General features: G+C 64.2%; 1 protein-coding gene across 5 annotated transcripts in view; it reads left to right on the forward strand.

Annotated features, from left to right (window-relative positions):
- The window catches only part of NCLN (nicalin), a 109,346-nt gene extending 97,152 nt beyond the window's left edge, over window positions 1–12,194 (forward strand). The window contains exons 2-16 of one of the 5 annotated variants that reach the window (XM_060181988.1): window positions 5,909–6,120; window positions 6,937–7,127; window positions 7,374–7,518; window positions 7,839–7,933; window positions 8,158–8,238; window positions 8,320–8,423; window positions 8,819–8,907; window positions 8,986–9,125; window positions 9,309–9,487; window positions 9,569–9,656; window positions 10,110–10,148; window positions 11,106–11,269; window positions 11,519–11,555; window positions 11,654–11,732; window positions 11,821–12,194. In XM_060181988.1, the coding sequence (XP_060037971.1) occupies window positions 5,937–6,120; window positions 6,937–7,127; window positions 7,374–7,518; window positions 7,839–7,933; window positions 8,158–8,238; window positions 8,320–8,423; window positions 8,819–8,907; window positions 8,986–9,125; window positions 9,309–9,487; window positions 9,569–9,656; window positions 10,110–10,148; window positions 11,106–11,269; window positions 11,519–11,555; window positions 11,654–11,732; window positions 11,821–12,020 (1,815 nt within the window). In that variant the 5' untranslated portion in view covers window positions 5,909–5,936 and the 3' untranslated portion in view covers window positions 12,021–12,194. Of the gene's footprint in view, window positions 1–5,829; window positions 6,121–6,936; window positions 7,128–7,373; window positions 7,519–7,838; window positions 7,934–8,157; window positions 8,239–8,319; window positions 8,424–8,818; window positions 8,908–8,985; window positions 9,126–9,308; window positions 9,488–9,568; window positions 9,657–10,109; window positions 10,149–11,105; window positions 11,270–11,518; window positions 11,573–11,653; window positions 11,733–11,820 lie in introns of those variants that run through there. The other 4 variants (XM_060181989.1, XM_060181987.1, XM_060181990.1 and 1 more) reach the window with 4 other exon arrangements.
- The last annotated feature ends 2,223 nt before the right edge of the window (window positions 12,195–14,417 follow it).

Genomic DNA, 14,417 nt, shown 5'->3' on the forward strand with positions numbered 1-14,417 from the left:
CACTGGACTCTCAAGCATGAGGTCCTGAGTTCAGTCCCCGGCAGCACATGGACCAGAGTGATGCCTGGTTCTCTCTCTCTCTCTCTCTCCCGCTCTCTCTCTCTCTCCTATCTTTCTCATGAATAAATAAATTAAAAAAAAATAGACGGGGCGGAGGATAGACAGCATTGTGGTCTTGCAAAGACCTTCTGCCTGAGGACCAAAGTCCCAGTTTCAAGCCCCGCACCACCATCAGCCAGAGCTCTGCAAGGCTCTTGGGGAACAAACTAGCTAACTAAAATAATAAAAACGATGTATGTCGCTGTGGGGGAGGGAAGGTGATGGCACACCTCAATGAGCGCACCTGTTACAGTGCATAAGGACCCGGGTTCGAGCCCCCAGACCCCACCTGTGGGGGAAAGCTTAGTGAGTGGTGAGGCAGGGCTGCAGGGGTCTCTCTGTCTCTCTCCCTTTTTTTTATTTAAGATTTTATTAATTCATTAATGAAAAAGCTAGGAGAGGGAGAGAGAGAGAGACCAGACATCACTGTGGGCCATGTGCTGCCAGGGACTGAACGCAGGACCTCCTGCTTGGGAGTCCAATCAGTACTTTATGCACTGTGCCACCTCCTGGACCACAAATTCTGGCTGTGTCTATCCAAGAAATAGGTAGAGATAATTTTTTTTTAAATTAGGAAAAAAGGGAGTCGGGCGATAGTGCAGTGGGTTAAGCACACGTGGCGCAAAGCGCAAGGACCGGCATAAGGATCCTGGTTCGAGCCCCCGGCCCCCCACCTGCTGGGGAGTCGCTTCCCAGGCGGTGAAGCAGGTCTGCAGGTGTCTGTCTGTCTCTCCCCCTCTCTGTCTTCCCCTCCTCCCTCCATTTCTCTCTCTCCTATCCAACAACGACGGCATCAACAATTACTATAATAACCACAACAACAATAAAACAGGGCAACAAAAGGGAAAATAAATAATAATAATTTTTTTGTAAGTTAGGGAAAAAAGGGAAAAGCAAGAGCAGAACCCTCCAGCACCCTGGAGCTTCCCTGAACAACTCCTGGCACTCTCCTGTGGTGCCCGGGCTCAAACCCGGGACCTCACATGTGGAAAAACACGTCCACCCACTGCTGAGCTACCTCCCACCCCTCAAGGCCCCAGGTTTGAGCCCCGCCGCCCAGGAGCAGAGGAGAAGCTTCCAGAGCAGCGGCACAGGGCTGCGGTGGTCTCCTGAGACTCCGTTTGCTCCAGGCCCAGCTGCCGGCTGCAGGGTCTGCCGGGGTCACCGCCCCCCAGCCCAGGAAGTCGCCTTGGTAAGAGAGCTCAGGCTGCCCGCAGAGTCTGGCCGGGCACACGGGTGCCTGCCTGCCGCACCCCTCTTTTGACTTGGAAAGCAGCCAGGCGGCGAGGCTCCCCTGCCTGGGCGGGCTCCCAGCCTGCCTGCCGCCCCGAGCCAGGCTTCAGCGGGACTACCGCCCGGCTCACTTGCATAGTGGTCAGGGGCTGGCTGGCAAGGTCAGCCAGGACAAGAAGCCCCCTGGCCCCAGCGCACTGCTCGTCTGCATAGAAGCAGTGCCGCTTCAGGCCGGGGCTCCAGATACGCCCCAGCCCCGGCCCCCCAAGTCCTGCCCGTCGTCCGCAGCCTCTGGGATGAAAGCGCTATCTCTCCCTCAGGCCCTGTTCTACCCCCCCTTTTTTTTTATATATATTTTCATGAGAGAGATACAGACACATAGCCAGGAGACAGAGACAACCCAGCCCTTCTCAGCTCTGGCTGTTGGCAGTGCTGGGGCTTGAACTTGGGACCTCAGAGCCTCAGGCAGGAGGGTCTTTTTGCAGAACCATCCTGATGTCTCTCCAGCTGCACTTTTTTTTTATTACACAAATGCACAGACACTCTTTCTACTATTTATTTAATTTAAATATTTATTTATTTATTCTCTTTTGTAGCCCTTGTTGTTTTTTATTTATTTTAATTGAGGTTTTTTTTTTTTTTTTTTCTTTCCCCAGAGCCCTACTCAGTGTTTTATGGTGGGCATTGAACCTGGGACTTTGGAACTTCAGGCTGGAGAGTCTATTTGCATAGCCACTATGCTATCTACCCCGCCCTGTTTATTTGCTTATTATTTGATAGAGACAGAATCTGAGAGGGGAAGGGAAGACAGAGGGGAAGAGACACAGATACCTGCAGCCCTGCTCCACCATTCAAGAGGCTTCACGCTGCAGGTGGGGAGTGGGGGCTTGAACCCAGGTCCTTGTGCACTGTGATGTGTGTGCGTAACCGGGTGCAGCACAGCCTGTGCCCTCATTGCACCTCAAGGATTTTTATTTTACTTACACATATTCTGGGGCCAGTTAATTTTATCAGGTGAGAGGAGAGGCCCCACAACCCTGCCCACCCTCCATGGGCTCCCTGGGTGCTGTGCCTGGTGCTGAGAGAGGAGAGACCCCACAGCCCTGCCCACCCTCCATGGGCTCCCTGGGTGCTGTGCAGGGTGCTGAGAGAGGAGACACCCCACAGCCCTGCCCACCCTCCATGGGCTCCCTGGGTGCTGTGCCTGGTGCTGAGAGAGGAGAGACCCCACAGCCCTGCCCACCCTCCATGGGCTCCCTGGGTGCTGTGCCTGGTGCTGAGAGAGGAGAGACCCCACAGCCCTGCCCACCCTCCATGGGCTCCCTGGGTGCTGTCCATGGTGCTGAGGGAGGAGAGACCCCACAGCCCTGCCCACCCTCCATGGGCTCCCTGGGTGCTGTGCCTGGTGCTGAGAGAGGAGAGACCCCACAGCCCTGCCCACCCTCCATGGGGCTCCCCCCATGCTGCCTTCACGGTTCTAACCCAGGATGTCATCACACTAAGGCTGTGCTCTGTGGGTCGCCTATTCCAGGTCCAGTGAGTTTCCTACTCTGGGGCATCTCTTCACACACCGAGATTCTACTCATTTCTTTCTTTCTTTCTTTCTTTCTTTCTTTCTTTCTTTCTTTCTTTCTTTCGCTCAGCTCTGTTTTATGCTGGTTTGAGGGATTGAACCTGGGACTTTGAAGCCTCAAGCCAGAAATTCTCTTTGCAGAACCATGATGCTGTCTACCCCTCTGCTCATTTTTTGATATAAAATGTTTACTTACTTTGCACAGGTTGCGAGTCAAAAACTCTGTGAAGGGGAGAGAAGCACCGAGCCGCTGACATCTGTGATGCTGCAGATCCAGCTGCGGCGCCCTCTCCTGGACGACTGTGGATAGAGACAGACAGGGAATGGGCTGGGCTGGGCTGGGGAGGCAGCACAGGAATTCTGCAAAGAGTCTCTCCTGCCTGAGGCTCTGAGGCCCTGGGGTTCAAGCCCAGCACCACTGTCAGCCAGAGCTCAACAGGGCTCTGGGGAGAGATGGAGGGTGGTAACGAGTGAGAGTTCTCTTTGGCCACCGGAGTTACGTGTTAAGGCTCTTGCATGCAAGGCGTCACCGTTCCTGGGGGCCAGTGTTTGGATAGAGGCTGAGAGACAGAGACAAGAAACAGAGAAGGAGAGAGCCCTGCAGCCCAGCTCCACTACCCATGAAGCTTCCCCCCTGCAGCTGGGGACTGTGGACTCAAACCTGATTGTTTTTGTCTTTATTTTTGAGAGTGAGAGAGACAGCTCCACAAGCCAGGGCTCGAACGCAGGGCCCTACACTTACTGTGCTCAAGGTTCAATCCCTGGCACCATGTTCCAGAGTGATGCTCTGTTCCTTCCTTGTGTGTTCACAAAGACATAATCGTTTTGGGGAGTCTGGCGGTAGCGCAGCGGGTTGAGCACACGTGGCGCAAAGTGCAAGGACTGGATCCCGGTTCTAGCCCTTGGCTCCCCACCTGCAGGGGAGTTGCATCACAGGCGGTGAAGCAGGTCTGCAGGTGTCTTATCTTTCTCTTCCCCTCCTGTCTCTGTCCTATCCAACAACAACCACATAAATAATAATAATTACTAAAACAATAAGGGCAATAAAAGGGAATAAATAAATAAATATAAAAAAATTTTTACAAAAGAAATCATTTTGGGCAGGGGTAGACTGCATAATGGTTCTGCAAACAGACTCTCATGCCTGAGGCTCCAAAGTCCCGGGTTCAATCCCCTGCACCACTATAAACCAGAGCTGAGCGGGGCTCTGGTAACAAAGAAAGAAAGAATCGGTTTTTTTTTTCTTTCTTTTTTTTTTTTTATTTCTCAATTCTAGTTTTATTTTTAAAATTTATTTTGTATTTAAGAAAGGATTAATTAACAAAACCATAGGGTAGGAGGGGTACAACTCCACACAATTCCCACCGCCCAATCTCCGATAACTTTCCCATTCTCTATCCCTCTGGGAGCATGGATACAGGGTTATTGTGGGTTGCAGAAGGCAGAAGGTCTGGCTTCTGTAATTGCTTCCCCGCTGAACATGGGCGTTGACTGGTCGGTCCATACTCCCAGTCTGCCTCTCTCTTTCCCTAGTAGGGTGGGTCTCTGGGGAAGCTGAGCTCCAGGACACATTGGTGGGGACTTCAATCCAGGGAAGTCTGGCCGGCATCCTGATGTCTTTTTTTTTTTTTTTGAAGCTGCACACATGCACACAACGTTGCTTGGGGTGGGGGGCGTGTTTCTCAGAGACTCAGAGTGGGGTGATTAGAATGCAGAAGAAATTTCTCCTCTGTAGTTTCCACAATCTGGATGTCTGAGTGCCAGGTGTGGGCTGGTAGGATGTAACACCACTTCCTCCAGGAAGCCCTCCCTGAACTCCTTGCCTCTCGAGATCTTACAGTTACCTATGGTTTTACCTGTGTTGGACGTGCAACTTCCCTCACTTGTCTGCTGCCTGTGTTCAGCTTTCTGGGCTTGGGTTTAACCTCACCACCTGTAGGAAGCTTCCCTGGATCTGTCCTTCCTCCAACGCGTCCTTGGATACTCCCAAGTCAGCCCTGATTACGCCGGGCACAGCCACCTCGGATGGGGAGCTTCGTGAGCACGAAGGCTTGAGAGCCCCATCGGCCCCAATAAGCCTGGCTGTCCCTGCCTGGGTGATTCAGCCTTATGTGATTCAGCCGGTTACCATTCTGGCTCGAACCCAGGGCCTTGTGCGGCTCTGCCAGCCTCAGCTCTATCACCTGACAGATAACAGACGCCTGTCGGCCGCGCTAGTTGTCAGAGGGAGTGAGGAAAGGGCCACATAAGGGGCCAGGTGGTGGTGCACGTGATTGAGTGCACCTGCTCCCAAGCACAAGGGCCGGGGTTCGAGCCCTTCTCCCGGCCTCCGCCACCACCCGCAACGGTGAAGCAGGGCTGCAGGAGTCTCTCTCTTGCTATCTCCCTCTCCCCACTACATTTCTCTCTGTCCCTGTCCAAGAAATAAATAAATATTATCAAAATATGCTGCAGGCGGCTCTGTGTCGGTTTGAGAAATAAGACAGCAGGGCGGGAGGAGACAGCACAGGGGTTCTGCAAAGAGACTCCCCTGCCTGAGACTGTGAGGTCCTGGGTTCAATCCCCAGCACCATCACAGCCAGAGCGCAGCAGAAAGACTACAACTCCCATGAGGTCGTGTGCCCTCGTCCAAGGACTCCAACTCCCAGAAGGCGCAGCGCGCCAGCCGGCGCCCCGGAGGTCGACTTCCTTTCGGTCGTGATGTCACTTCCTGTCCTCGCCTCCCCTCCCCTCCCCTCCCCTCCCACCCCCCCAAAGGGAGGTGAAACTATTTCCACTTCACCCCGAGTCGCGGCTTTTTGGGGAGATTCAGAGGTGTCCGAATGGGGTTTCGGCGGTTCCCAGCAGCCCCCGCGCGCCGGCGCGGCCCTCGGACTACAACTCCCGACAGGCTTCGCGCCCTCGGGTCGCCCTCGGCGGCGCCCGCAGGACCCCGGGGCCGCCCGGCGTCGCGCCCACAGGACCCCGGCGCCGAGCGAGGTGAGTCGCCCGCCGGCGCCCGAGCCGAGCCGAGCCGAGCCGAGCCGCCGCGATGCTGGAGGAGGCGGGCGAGGTGCTGGAGAACGTGCTGAGGGCGTCCTGCCTGCCGCTCGGCTTCATCGTCTTCCTGCCCGCCGTGCTGCTGCTCGTGGCGCCGCCGCTGCCCGCCGCCGACGCGGCGCACGAGTTCACCGTGTACCGCATGCAGCAGTACGACCTGCAGGGCCAGCCCTACGGTGAGCGCAGCCCGAGACCCGGGACTGGCGGCAGAGCGAGCGCCCTGCGGGGCCGGCCCTCCGGCGAGCGGGAGCCGGGCAGCCGCAGCCTGTCCCCCGGCCCTGGGGCCCCGCGTCCGAGTGCAGGGCTCCAGCGCCGCGAGCTGGGATGGGACCCCCGGACGCAGGCCAGCACCCCGTGCGGCGGTGTAGTCTGCACACGGGGGCAGCCCCGGACCCGGGGCCCCGAAGTCCGAGACTACCATGCAGCAGAAAGATCTGTGGGGCTTGCAGGGTCAGGGGACACCCCGAGCAAGGGGGCATCCCAAGGTCAGGGGGCCCCAGTCTCCGGGACCTGCCGGGACACCCCCCTGAGACCTCGGCCTGCTACCCCCCAGGTACAGAGCCTGTGCCCTGGGAATCGCTCAACGCCCCGAGTTGAGCCCCAAGACCGCAGCCCCAGCCAGAATCTCGGGGACCCTCCTCTCCTCCCTGCAGGCCGGCTTAGGGGAGACCCTGGCCCTTTCCAGCCCGCTTCCCCACACCCCTTTGCCCCATTGGCAAATCGCTGGGCGGGGCCCGGACCTCACCCTCCTGCCCTTCCCACTCCGCACCCCAACACGCGGGCAGGGCCGTGACCCCGTGCTGGGCTGCGGGGGCCCCCAGCTGGCCGCGGCCTTCCTGTTCCCCAGAAGCAAAGGTGGTCCCCCCGGGGGACCCCACCCCAAATCTGGGGTCCGGTCGCCGAGACGCCCCGGTCCTGCTCAGGGTGGCCCTGGGGGAGCCCCTCGGGGTTGTCTCGCTGTCTCTCGTCCCTGAGCGCGCCCCTCCTCGCAGGCACGCGGAACGCCGTGCTCAACACCGAGGCGCGCACGGCCGAGGCGGAGGTGCTGAGCCGGCGCTGCGTGCTGATGCGGCTGCTCGACTTCTCCTACGAGCGCTACCAGCGGGCGCTGCGCCAGTCGGCGGGGGCGGTGGTCATCATCCTGCCCCGCGCCATGGCCGCCGTGCCGCAGGACGTTGTGCGGGTGAGCCCCCCGCCCCTGGGCCCTCCACTGACCACAGGCTGGCCCCACCCACGGGCTGGCCCATCCGCCCACTGACCCCGCCCACTGCACTGGTCGGCCCCGCCCACTAACTCAGTGGCCCCGCCCACAGACCCTGCCAGCCCTGCCCTCCCCTGGGCCTGGTCCCACCCATTCGCCTGCTGCCCCGCCCCGCCCACCACGAGCTGGCCCCGCCCACGCAGCCAGGCCCCGCCTCTGATCCCTCAGCAATTCATGGAGACCGAGCCCGAGATGCTGGCCATGGAGACGCTGGTGCCCGTGTACTTCGCGGTGGAGGATGACGCTTTGCTCTCTATCTACCAGCAGACGCAGGCCGCCTCCGCCTCCCAGGGCTCCGCCTCGGCGGCTGAAGGTGGGCCGGGGCCTCCCCACTCTCCAGCTCCCCTAGACCCACCCAGGCTTCTTCCTTCTCTTCTGGGAAGAGAGCCCCGACAGACTCCCCATGGCACTCCCGGCTCGAACGTAGGCCTCATGGCCTGCACGGCATGCACTTTCAGGGGACGGGAGAACTGCCTCCCAAGGCCTACTTTATTTGAGAGAGAGAGAGAAAGACAGGGCGGCACTGGAGCTTCCCCTGCTGGCACGGCACCTCCCACATGGTGTCTGGGCTGTGTGCTCTCAGCCAGGGTCACCCCAGGTGCTGACCACAACCCCCCCCCCCCCCGCCCCCAGTGCTTCTACACACGGCCACGGCCAACGGCTTCCAGATGGTGACGAGCGGGGTGCAGAGCAAGGCCCTGAGCGACTGGCTTATCACCAGCGTGGAGGTGAGTCCGTCCCTCCTGCACAGGTGACACCACGGCTCGAACCCCGGACTCGTGCCCGAGAAGAGTCCAGCTCTGTGGCCACTGCACCCCCTCCCGGGCCTCCCACCTGCTGGGCGGCAGTCTGCCGCTGCACCACCCTAGAGAAGGCCTGGCCCGGCCTGATCTGCGTGCGCGAATCAGGGTGTGTGGGCACCCGGCCCGCATCTCTGACACGCTCTCCGCAGGGCCGGCTCACGGGGCTGGGTGCCGAGGACCTGCCCACCATCGTCCTGGTGGCCCACTACGACGCCTTCGGGGTGGCCCCGGTGCGTGAGGAGGGTATGGTGTGGGGCGGGGTGGGGCGCACCGGTCTGACCCTGACCCCGACCCCCACCCCGTGCCCGTAGTGGCTGTCCCACGGGGCCGACTCCAACGGCAGCGGCGTCTCCGTGCTGCTCGAGCTGGCGCGCCTCTTCTCGCGACTCTACACCTACAAGCGCACCCATGCGGCGTGAGTGGGGGAGCCCCGGGTTCGAGCCTGGGTCAGCACGGGAAACCGGTGGGGGGGGGGGCGGGGCGGGGCGGGGCTGCCCTGTCTCTCCTCTTGCTGTCTCTCTCACTGTCTCTGCCCGTCTCTAAGCGGGTCGGAACGAAGGAGGCTTCCCGGGTCAGGCGTGTGTACGGGACGGGTTCTTTGCAGAGAGGGAGGGAAGCGAGCCCAGTGCTGTCTCCTTTCTTTCTCCTTTCTTCCGCTGGGGGGGCTGGGAGTCAAACCCGGGGCTTCCTTCCCCCTCTGTGCCCAGGGTCCCCCAGCCGCTGTCTGAGCTCAGAGTAGCCTGGGGAAGGGACGGCCCGGCCCGCCTGGAGTCCAGGGCCCAGAGCAGAGACGTCCCCTCCCGCCCCCAGGTACAATCTGCTCTTCTTCGCCTCGGGAGGCGGCAAGTTTAACTACCAGGGCACCAAGCGCTGGCTGGAGGATAACCTAGACCACACAGGTGACAGCCCGCCTGCCCGGCCGCCCCTGCCCCTGCCCCGGCCCGCCGCGCCCCCCCTGACCGCCCCGACCCCCACAGACTCCAGCCTCCTGCAGGACAACGTGGCCTTCGTGCTGTGTCTGGACACGCTGGGCCGCGGCGACGGGCTGCACCTGCACGTGTCCAAGCCCCCGCGCGAGGGGACCCTGCAGCACGCCTTCCTGCGCGAGCTCCAGGCGGTGCGTGCCCGGCCTGCCGGCGGGGCGGGGCGGGGCGGGGCCTCGCGGTGGGGGCGGGCTCGCGGGCGGGGCCCGGGCTGAAGGGAGGGGCTTCTGGTGGGCGGAAGCTCTGGGGGCGTGTCCCCACGGGCCGGCGGGCGGGGCCGGCGGCTGAAGGTCCGGTGGGCGGGGCGGCGCCGGCAGGTGGCGGAGCACCAGTTCCCAGAAGTGCGCTTCTCCATGGTGCACAAGAAGATCAACCTGGCGGAGGACATGCTGGCCTGGGAGCACGAGCGCTTCGCCATCCGCCGCCTGCCGGCCTTCACGCTGTCGCACCTGGACAGCCACCGCGACGGCCAGCGCAGCAGCATCATGGACGTGAGGTGAGCCGTCCCCTCCGTCTCAGCCCCGCCCCGGGGTCCGGCCGCCGTCACCCTGCCCCCCCGTCCCGTCCCGTCCCCCAGGTCGCGCGTGGACTCCAAGACGCTGACCCGCAACACCAGGCTCATCGCCGAAGCCCTGACGCGGGTCATCTACAACCTGACGGAGAAGGTGCGCCCCGCCCCGCGCTGCCGCCCTGCGCCGCAGCCCCACCCCGCAGCCCCGCCCCGCGCTGCCGCCCCACCCCGCAGCCCCGCCCAGCGCTGCCGCCCCGCCCAGCGCTGCCGCCCCGCGCTGCCGCCCCGCGCTGCCGCCCCGCGCTGCCGCCCCGCGCCAAGCACCGCGCCCCGCGCCGCAGCCCCAACCCGCAGCCCCGCCCCGCGCTGCCGCCCCACCCCGCAGCCCCGCCCCGCGCCGCGCCCCGCGCCCCGCGCCCCGCGCCGCAGCCCCACCCCGCAGCCCCGCCCCGCGCTGCCGCCCCGCGCCTTCGCCCCGCCCCGCCCCGCAGCCCCACCCCGCGCCGCCGCCCCGCCCCACCCCGCCCCGCCCGGCGCCGCAGCCCCCCCCACCCCCCGCCGCCCCCGCCCCGCTTAGCCTTGTGTCCGTCTGTCTGTCTCTCTGCAGGGCGCCCCTCCCGACATGCCCGTCTTCACGGAGCAGATGGTAACGGCCCGGTGGGATCGGCTGGGTGGGCTCCTGGAGTGCGACCCCAGTGTCGGGGGTCCGGGGACTGCGGGGGATGGGGGATGGGGGCTCCCACCGACACCACGCCGTCCCGGGTCCGAGTCCCCCGGGGTTCCGCTGCGGCCCCCCATGCCGTCCCGGGTCCGAGTCCCCCGGGTTCCGCTGTGGCCCCCCATGCCGTCCCGGGTCCGAGTCCCCCGGGTTCCGCTGTGGCCCCCCATGCCGTCCCAGGTCTGAGTCCACCAGGGTCCCAGCTGCAGCCCCCTCACGCTGTCCCGGGTCCGGGTCTCCCTGGGTCCCACTGCAGCCCCCCATGCTGTCCTGGGTCCGAGTCCCCCGGGTTCCGCTGCAGCCGCCCACGCCGTCCCGGGTCCGAGTCCACCAGAGTCCCAGCTGCAGCCCCCCATGCCGTCCCGGGTCCGAGTCTCCCTGGGTCCCACTGCGGCCCCCCCACGCCGTCCCGGGTCCGAGTCCACCAGGGTCCCAGCTGCAGCCCCCTATGCCGTCCCGGGTCCAAGTCTCCTTGGGTCCCACTGCGGCCCCCCCACGCCGTCCCGGGTCCGAGTCCACCAGGGTCCCAGCTGCAGCCCCCTATGCCATCCCGGGTCCGAGTCTCCCTGGGTCCCACTGCGGCCCCCCCACGCCGTCCCGGGTCCGAGTCCACCAGGGTCCCAGCTGCAGCCCCCTATGCCGTCCCGGGTCCGAGTCTCCCTGGGTCCCACTGCGGCCCCCCCACGCCGTCCCGGGTCCGAGTCCACCAGGGTCCCAGCTGCAGCCCTCCATGCCGTCCTGGGTCCGAGTCCCCTGGGGTTCCACTGCAGCCCCCCATGCCGTCCCGGGTCCGAGTCTCCCTGGGTCCTGCTGCGGCCCCCCACGCCGTCCTGTCCCGGGTCCGAGGCGTCCCGGCACAGCAGGTGCTGACAGCGGCCCCCACAGCAGATCCAGCAGGAGCAGCTGGACTCGGTGATGGACTGGCTGGCCACACAGCCACGGGCGGCGCAGCTGCTGGCCAAGGATGGGCCGTTCCTCAGCACCCTGGAGCAGCAGCTGGGCCGCTACCTCAAGGACGTGAAGCAGCACCACATCCGGGCCGACAAGCGGTGAGCGGGGGCTCTGCCTGCCGGACTCCCGCCCCGGGCCGCGAGGCCAGTTGCCGGACTTTCGGCTCTTTATCCGCTCGCTCAACGAGAGCCCAGAACCCGGCTCGAACCCGGGGCCTCAGCCTCGGGCGGGAGAGTCGTTGCAGACCCCTTCTGCTGTCTCCCCGGCCTCATTCGAACCCGCTTTGAGGCGCCCCCATAGTCCCGGCAGCCGCCCTCGCCCTCCCTGAGGCCTCCTGTCCCCCACAGGGACCCCGAGTTCGTCTTCTATGACCAGCTGAAGCAGGTGATGAGCGCGTACCGGTGAGGCCCAGCCCCCCCCCACCCCTGCCTGACACCCCTCGGGTCTGGCGCCCCCTGACCTGTTTGTCCATCCATCTGTAGGGTCAAGCCGGCCATCTTCGACCTGCTGCTGGCCGTCGGCATCGGCGCCTACCTGGGCATGGCCTACACGGCGGTGCAGGTGAAGCCCGCAGCGGGGGGGGGGGGGGGGGGGCGTCGGGGTGCGGGGCTGGAGACCCCAGCTGACTGCCCCCCGCCCGCCCCCCCAGCACTTCGACCTCCTGTACAAGACGGTGCAGAGGCTGCTCAAGGCCAAGACGCAGTGACCCCTGGACCCCGGACCTGCGGCAGCCCCCAGCAGCCTGGGCCCTGTCCCCCCAGAGGCAGCCCCCCTTGCACTAGCCTCCCGGGCGCCGGGGCCTCAGTTTCCCTACCTGTGGTCCGGACGGGTGGGGGCCTGCAGGGGTGAGCTCAGGGAGCCTCAGCGCCTCAGTTCTCTAGCAATATGACCAGTGGTGTTCACGGGGCCGGGGACCCCTTCCCCACAGACTGTTTACTGCTTCCCTCGGGCTCCCGCGAGGGTTGGGGTGCTCGGGGTGGGCGGCCGGCCGACCGGTGAGAAATAAAGCCATATTGAAGGGTGGCCTTGGTGTGCGTGGGGCCTGGAGTCATGGACAGAGAGGCGGTGGGGCCTTTCCCTCCGGCCTCTGTGCTGCAGGGCTTGAACCCCGGGCCTCGGGCCTGGGACTGAGAAGCACTAGCCCCATGGTGCACATGCAAAGGCCCTGGGGCGGGGGGTGGGGGGAGAAGCGACGTGGGCCGGCAAACCGGGGGGCGACACGGAACTCCTTTCCCTAAATCTCACTGCCGCACCCCCAGACCCAACCCGCCCCTTCGCAGCCCCCGCCTGACGCCTGCCCCTCCCTGGGCCGGAAGCTGAATGTTTGCCCCTCCTCGCCTTGTCCCCCAGTATGTTTGGGGGGTGCCGGCCAATCGAGGCTGAAGCAGGAGACCTTTGCTTTCAGCTCTGGACGTTCACCCCCCTGACAGCACAGGGGCCGTTGAGGGGCTCAGGGCATCGCCAGAGCTCGGCCCCCTTCTCCTGGGCCCCTCATGCCCTTTCCCGCCCCCTGGCTCCAGCAAGACCTGTGCCCCAGTGCTGAGCTGTCTCCCACCCCGAGTTCTCTTCCTTTTGTGCCTGCCCGATTCCACACACACCACAACCCCCCCCCCCCCCCCCCCCAGTCTTCAGTGTATATTCAGAGCAAGATGAGAGTCCTGCCAGGCTTTGCCTGGTGGTGGTGCTGGGGCTCAGACCCGGGACTCTGGGACCTCAGGAGACTGCAGAACCATAATGCTTCCTCCTCCACCTCTGTGCCTTTTGTAGAAAGAGGGTTAGATGCTACAGCAATGAAGCTTCCTCCAACTGGGAGCCGTGCTGGAACCCGAACCCGGGTTGCTGACCCTGCCGGGACTTGCCTCCTGCAGCTCGGGGGAGTGGACAGGTCCTGTGCACACCCTGCACACCCCACAGTGCTGTGCCCTGCACCCCAGGAGGGTGGGGAGAGACAGAGGGGCTCATTCCCATGGTCCCCTCCCCCCATCATGGAGACTGGTGGTGCTCTCATGCGGTGCTGGGGCTGAACCCTGGGACGCACCAGGCATGCGCTCTACCCTGTGGGCCACCCCCACTGTTTTCTTTCTGTAGGTTTTATTTATTTCACGGAGTGAGAATCACTCTGGCCTACGTGAGGTTGGGGCTCGATACCTTAGGCCAGGGGTAGGGGCGCCTTTTCCTGGGCTTCCTGGCCTGGGTGGGCCGGCTGGGGGCCGTGTGGGCGGGGCCTGGCGAGAGGGCGGGGCTATGCTATGGAGGCAGGGTGGCGGTGGGAGGGGCCTTGAGAAGTGGGCGTGGTCCTGGGGCCTCCTGGAGGCCTCAGTTTCCCCCGCCAGACATTGGGGCGCAGGTGCCAAACCTGCAGTCTGGGGGCGGTGGGTGGGGTCCTGGCCGCATGTGGGGTGGCCTGTGGTCAGAGCTTGCGAGGTGTGCAGGCCGCTGAGTGGGAGGGGTGCGGTGGGGGCCGCAGCTGTGAGGCACCCTGAGACTGGGTGCCCCAGGCTCGGCTAGGGTGGGGGGGGGCAGGTGTCCTGGGGGTGCAGACCCCCTGAGAGTGCTCCAGGTTAGGTCCAGATGGTGGGATGCAGGGTTGGGCAAGATTCTCCGGGTGCCCCAGGCTCGGCCCAGATGGGGGTGCAGGTTTTCTGGGTAGCTGGTGTTCTGGCGGGCTGGGTGCCGGGGCAGGTGTTCTGGGGTGGCTGGGTCCTGGGGGACAGGTGTTCTGTGAGGCAGATGTTCTGGGCACAGGGTTCCCTGAGGGCAGGTGTCCTGGGGTGGCTGGGCCCTGGGGAGCAGGTGTCCTAGGGGGCAGGTGTTCTCGGGGACAGGGTGTCTGGGTGGCAGGTGTTCTGGGGTGGCTGGGTCCTGGGGGACAGGTGTTCTGTGAGGCAGTTGTTATGGGCACAGGGTTCCCTGAGGGCAGGTGTCCTGGGGTGGCTGGGTCCTGGGGAGCAGGTGTCCTGGGGGGCAGGTGTTCTGGGGTGGCTGAGTCCTGGGGGACAGGTGTTCTGTGGGACTGGGTTCCCTGGGGAGCAGGTGTCCTGGTGGACAGGCATTCTCTGTGGGGCAGGATTTCTGGGGGACAGGTGTCCTGGGGTGGCTGGGTCCTGGGGAGCAGGTGTCCTGGGGGAGGAGGGTGCCCAGGGGGCAGGTGGCCTGGGGTGGCTGGGTCCTGGGGGGCAGATGTTCTGGGGAGCAGAGTGCCCTGGAGAGCAGGTGTTCTGTGGGGCAGGATGCCTGGGGGACAGG

Source organism: Erinaceus europaeus, chromosome 23 (genome assembly GCF_950295315.1).
Source record: "Erinaceus europaeus chromosome 23, mEriEur2.1, whole genome shotgun sequence".
In the NCBI taxonomy this organism is placed as follows: Eukaryota; Metazoa; Chordata; class Mammalia; order Eulipotyphla; family Erinaceidae; genus Erinaceus; species Erinaceus europaeus.